A 6682-nucleotide genomic window follows, 5' to 3' on the forward strand; every position below is an offset into this window, starting at 1 on the left:
TTTTTTTTTTTTTTGGAAAGGTTTTCGCTATTTGGTGTGTGCGCTGACCAGACAGACAGAGAGAGACATAGAGACAGAAAGCGAGAAATTACCCCCCCCCAGGGGGGATGGTCACGCCGCAATCCCTTCTCCTCCATTCTCCTCTCGGGATCTTGGGCACGCACGCACATGTGCCCGGTGTGAGATTTAAGCCACTGGGTCCAAGACGCGAACCGCGGTCAACTACGTGGGAGTCCAGTGACATAGCCATTACGCTAACTGCTGGTTCCCTCAATAATATTTTATAATATACATCCCAGTAACTGCACATTATTTAGATAGCAATGTCTGATTTAAAGAAAAAAGATACATTTATTTTAATTTGCTTTTCTCTCTATAGCTCTGACAGATAGATGTAACCATTTAATGAACTCTGCATGTGATAGTGTTCATTATGAAACTAGAGACGTCCTATGAACAAGAACACTTTTTACTTGGTATTCTTCATTGAAAATATATCAAAATTTCTGTTTTCATAACTTCTAAGCATCAAAAGTATTTACAGAGGCTTCTAGAATCCTACTAAATATGTAGGTCTCTGAACCCACTGGAACTTAAATTCAGCATGCAGCAATGTCAGTGGCCGTACGTAACTTTAGGAATCAGCTGGGTTTACATTTGAATGAGTCATAAGTAGAGCAAGCACTGCATTGTACAAAGGCATGTGAAACAGATTGTGCTGTGTCATCTCCAGCAGCCAATTCTTTTGCTCTGTGGCAAGTATTTTTACAGTCCCTCATGTTGCTTCCCGATGTTCGGATTTTCATGAAATTCAACACACCATAAACTCTCTTCTACAAGCAGGAATCAAGAAGGATATGCAATTGGTTGCAATTGCAGCTCTTTCACTGTGTGAGCCACCAGGCTTCATACTCAGGAAAGGACTGCCTCAGGGCTCCATGCCATGACACCCAGAACATGCACTCTCTGAGGATCAGAGAACAGAATCCTCCATGAACATTTGCAAGAAGTTCTTCTAAATAAAAGGGTATCTGTTTTGCTTAAGAGTAAAACCTGTGAAAACGTAAGCACAGTGGTCAGAAAAAAAGCATCTTCTTGTAAGACAGAGGATGAAATACAATGTGCAGTGGTAGAAAGAACATGAATTTGGAACTCAGATGAATCTCATCAACTTTGTCTTTGTCTATTTGCCAACTATGTGCTTTTTGGAAAAGGACCTTCACTTGTTTAACCCCCATTGTTAACTATTAAAGAGTACCAAACAGTATCTACTTCAAGAGACTGTCCCACATACAAACCTACACATAAGCTTCTCCTCAGGTTTACATGGGAGGACACATTAAGCACTTCAGAAAAGCCTAAAATCCCCCATCCTGAGCTTATCCATAAGTCTTAGGAAGCCCTCAGAATATGGACTGGGGAGAAAGATAAGAACCCATTAAAGGCTTCTGCATTATCAGTGTGGATCAGGACATTAGCAACAAACAAGTAGCAAAATGGCGCATGGATAGAAGAACCCATTTTGGTGGTTGAAATAAAATGATGAATTCCAGAGCATGAAGATGCTCAAAGTCAGATGGCAGCACTCAGGGTTATGCTCCAGATGTTGGACCTGGGAACTAGTTCTATCCCAAGGGGGTTAGAAAAAGCTAATTAGACTATCAAGACCTCAGCAAAGGCAGGCGGAGGATTTAGATAAGACTTTAGTCCTCTAATACCAGGAGAGAACTAAACAAACAAACAAACAAAAAGCCAAAGCAGAGACAAGTCTACTTAGAGGGACTGGGGACAAACTAGAGTTTGGTTGACTGGTGGCTGGGTGGAATTCAGGCCAGATTCTTACATCTATGGGGAGACCAGAAGATGCACCCAAGTGGAAGAACCATGATCTAGTGTGACCGTGAATGACAGGCTCTGCAGGACCTCATCACATAGGGGGCTCTTTGGGATTGTAACTTGTTGAATTAGCCAATCAGGCTCTTTGGTCCTCTAATCACCATCAGCTTAGAGAAGGAGAGCACACAACAGAACAGGGCTTCTCATTGCTTCCTGATCATGGTAGGAAGCTGAATTTGACAATCTCTCTTCTTTTTCATTCTTTCAGTGAAATCCGGCCCAATTCCACTGTTCAGTGGGAAGAACTGTGTCGGCCTTGGGTCCCTGGCCCACGGAAGCTGATAGCCAGCATGAGCAGTGACTCCCTGAGACATGTGTACGGCGAGCTGGACCTGCAGATTCAAAGACGACCTTCCATGTAAAGGCACAGGAAGCTGCCATGGACCCAGGCGCTTGAAGCCTGGGCTAATGAAATTCTAATATAAAATAGCTCTTGCTTTAATATAGGAGTAAAGACCTAGACAGGACTGGAAAGTACCCCAGAGTAGGGATGTCACGTATTTGAAAGACACATGTTTCCAAACCCAGACTATTTGGCATGGAAGTTAGTTTTTTTTTAATCACTTCACCTTCCAAAAGATTCTGAACATTAGTTTTAATTAAGCTCTAATTAAGCTCTCACAGCTCATAAGAGTAAAAGTCTTCATTTATCATCACAAATGGCTACAGCCCCAAATATCAGAGGGCATCTCTTAGCAAGGGGATTGGCTCAATACCTGGCCTCCTTTCTCGGCCTTTTGGAAGTAACATACTTTCCATCAGGGAGAATCATGGGCACATCTTTGGGCCCTGGAATTCACTTTCCTTTTTTTTTTTTTTGGTTCCACCTTCCATGTCAGACTATTTTTTTCCCAGGAATTAAGCACAACATCATTATTCTTCCTGGCAAAGCCAAGGAAAGGTCTTTCATCTTACACCTGCCGCCAAGCAACTGCCTGCCAAGTTTCAGATTTACCTTGTGAGAAGATGTGGCCCCATATTAACAAATTGCATTTGTGGGAAATGTAATCACCTAACAGGAGATAAGGAAGCAGGTGCAATACTCGGGTCTATTACATAATGCAGTTTTGTGGTGCATTTTATAGGAGATGGCACACTGGCCTGATCAGCTGAAAACAATATCCCTTACTTTAACCCTTTCTGGGGTATAGTACTTGGAAGTAATGAGACTGGTTTGAGACTGGAAAGATGAAAAATATATTTCCTTCATTAGTGATGACACTCTAACATTTGTCTCGTAACATCCCACAATGATGCAGGGCCAACTCCTCATTTAGAGATAAAATAGCCAACCAAGTTAGAGACGCTGGCAGAGTTAGCGACCAGATATGGAGGACAGGGAGCCACTCATTCTCCGTTGTCCTTCATTCATACTTGCTGAGACCTCAGCCCAGCACTTAGGTGCTGAAAGATGATATGGACTCAGTCTTGCAAATAGGCAGTGCTAATTCTGATTCAATGACAGAGGACACCACTATTGTTTGGATTTTGCTCCAAGCCTCTGATGGACAAGGCTATGTGGTATTTATTTGCAAGGCTGATTTATGGTCAGATTTTCCCACTGATATGCTTAGGATAGGATATGTAGGTAAGTGCATTGTGATTCTTTGGGGGGAAAAAAAAAGAAAGAGGGAGGAATAGAGGAGAGGAAAGGAAAGGAAGAGAGAGAGAGAGAGAAAGGAGAGCCAGAATGGAATGTTCTGGTCAATAGAACTACATTTCTACACCTTTGAGACTGTTCCTGAGTCTTCAGCACTAAGTAATGAGGATTAGCTGGTCCCCTTTTTAGGTATACCATGCATAACTCCATTAAGTAATATCCCAGCATTTGCCAAGCCTTCCAATATACAATTTTAAAATGAAATGCATTTTGATAGACTGTTAGACTGGCTTAACTTGTGTATTCTTATTAACTACAATGTAATGGAAGCTTTCAATAAAGTTCAACTGATTATATTTGCATTGGCACACAAGCGAATGTGTTTCATTTTCATTCCAACACACTATTAACCACAACTGCGTGAGAAACTATCCTCCCTCCACAGTAGGGAATCCACCCTAGAAAGAGAGACAAGCGTCTGTCCTTCAAAGGAAATGACTCTAATAGGTATTGATGTCACAGTTAGCTTTCCTCACCTTTCTCTCTGCATTTAATTAACCGCATTCACTGAAGGAGGAAGTTTGCATATTTCATTCAAAGACCAACTTCTAGAAACTGAAAAACTCTCTGTGGATACTTCGTTATGAATGATCTCATAAACCATTACAGTCAATTAGTGGACAGTCAGAATGGAAGCCCATCTTAATGAATTCCTGTTAGGGTCTTAAAACAGGAATGGAACACTTACAACAAAAATGTATAGGTGATCCCATATTATGGTTGACATCACCGAAACAATTTCAGCTTAGATAGGACTTCAGAACCCTTCTTAACTCCAGGTAATAAGTACTAGTTGATTTGGAGTTAGCTTTCAAGATGAAACTTTATTCATCATGCCCACCTAAGGGGCCAGACCATCCTATGTAATAATACTATGACCGTAAAAGTCATATTTAAGTAATAATAATAAGCAATTTGTCTCAGCTAGCACCCGAAATGATGGTTCTAATTTCTACTTCTGCTAGTCCTCAGTGCTTTTAAATAAATATTTGTGTTTGAGCTTCAGTGATAAAATGTATTCATGTTTTCATAAGGTTCTTCCGGGTGACCTATCAAACAAACCTTAACAACATATACAAGATAGAAATATAGAATAGATAGATAGATAGATAGATAGATAGATAGATAGATAGATAGAACAGACAAATGTATTTCTTTTTCAAATAATTTTGCCTCTTCATCCTCCTAAAAGAAGCAAATATACATACTCCCAAATCATTAATGACGAATCTAGGAAGTTCTAAGAAGCTATGTATCACGGAAAATCAAGCTGGAGGTGGAGGTGGGCAGTGAAAACAAATTGGTTTCAGAATAACCACTTGCTGTAGACTCTTTAAATCTCTTGTCTCCTCAGAGTTTTAAGAACATTTGTGTTAAAATTAACTTCAAGACATAGACTAATCCAGCAAATAAAAATAGGTACAATTTATTTTAGAGAGTTTTTTTTTTTGCTATAGGGTGTATGCTTGCCAGAGACACAGAGAAAGTCAAAGAGACAGAAAGTGAGAAATTACCTTCCCAGGAGGGGATGGCCATGCCACAATCCCTTCTCCTCCATTTTCCTCTTGGAATTTTGGGCACACATGCACACAGGCCCAATGTGAGATTTAAGCCTGGAGCCACAGTTGACTGTATGGGAGTCTAGCGATGTAACCATTCCACCATCTAGAGTTCATGATTCAGATCACCATCTGAATATGGAGATGGGACCAGCAGTTAATGTAATGGCTATGTCACTGGACTCCTATGTAGTCAACTACGGTTTGAGTCCCGGACCCGGTGGCTTAAACTCACACCAGGCACATGTGCATGCATGCCCAAGATCCCAAGAGAAGAATGGAGGAGAAGGGACTGAGTGCAACAAGGAAAAAAAAAAAAAAAAAAAAAAAAAAAAAAAAAAAAACAGAAAAAAAAAAAAAAGGAAGAAAGAAAGAAAAGAAAGAGAATATGGAGATATGTATATATGGAGAGATGGAGAGACACATGGGGTTTGTGCCAGGCTCACTGACAATCAAAATCACAAAGTCACAGGTAGAGGTTTAACCCTTTAAGAGTATCCACCCTAGGTTATTATAAAGTCAAATTGGCCATTTGCCCTGATGCAGTGGTAATGCAATGCTCCATGATGCTGAAGCCACATGGGAAGGCTCTGGGTTCACGTTCCAAGGTCTCCCTACACATGCAAACCACGTGCATGTGCCTGTAATGCTGGCAGTGGACTTCGGTGTGAAGACTCTGTTGAGGGTGCCTCCCTCTCTCTCTCTCTCTCTCAGAAGAAATAAATTAATTAATTTTAAGTAAATAAATAATCATCCAGCATGATCATCCATCCATTCACTTTACTGCCATCTAGCCATGCCCCTACCACCCAGCCTCCCAACATCTATGCCTCTTTTTTCCCAACCACCTATCCCTTCATGCATTAGGTAGGACTACAGAACTCAAGAATCCAAAGTTGAAAAGTTCCATGGTCCCTGTTTAGAAAGAGTTCATAAGGCAAAAGAAAGCAAGACACATGAACAGATAAAGTACAACAGAATAGGTATGGTAATAAAGATATGCTCAGACTATCACAAGAATAAGGAAGGCGGGAACCAGCAGTTGGCGTAATGGCTATGTCGCTGGACTCCCATGTAGTCGACCATGGTTCGTATCCCGGACTCGGTGGCTTAAAACTCACGCCAGGCGCGTATGCGTGCGTGCCCAAGATCCCGAGAGGAGAATGGAGGAGAAGGGATTGCGGTGTGGCCATCCCCCCTGGGGGGTGATTTCTCGCTTTCTGTCTCTCTGTCTCTCTCTGTCTGTCTGGCGAACGCACACGGCCTATAGCGAAAACCTCTCAAAAAAAAACAAAACAAAACAAAAACAAAAAAAAACAAAAAACAAGAATAAGGAAGGAAAAAGAAAAGAACACCTGCAGAAGCCTTCCCTCATGTCCCTGAGAATAAAGGAAAAAAGATTTCAATTAAATCTTAAAAAAGAGTGTAAGAGGTAAATTGGAGACCATTAACAGAGAGGAGCTCATAGAACAACCTGAAGTTAAGAATGAGCATGGCTTCCAATTAACTTGGGATGGCTAGATGGTGAATGACTCTCAAGGAGAGGCCAGGCCAGAAACACAGATAT

General features: G+C 41.2%; 1 protein-coding gene across 1 annotated transcript in view; it reads left to right on the plus strand.

Annotated features, from left to right (window-relative positions):
• Positions 1-3869, plus strand: part of F13A1 (coagulation factor XIII A chain) — a 194183-nt gene extending 190314 nt beyond the window's left edge. Inside the window, exon 15 of the mRNA XM_006141237.3 lies at positions 2105-3869. Coding sequence (XP_006141299.2) covers positions 2105-2258 — 154 coding nt within the window. The 3' untranslated portion in view covers positions 2259-3869. The remainder of the gene's footprint in view (positions 1-2104) is intronic.
• Positions 3870-6682: the final 2813 nt, after the last annotated feature.

The sequence above is a fragment of the Tupaia chinensis genome, unplaced genomic scaffold (assembly GCF_000334495.1).
Source record: "Tupaia chinensis unplaced genomic scaffold, TupChi_1.0 Scaffold000048_1, whole genome shotgun sequence".
Classification (NCBI taxonomy): domain Eukaryota; kingdom Metazoa; phylum Chordata; class Mammalia; order Scandentia; family Tupaiidae; genus Tupaia; species Tupaia belangeri.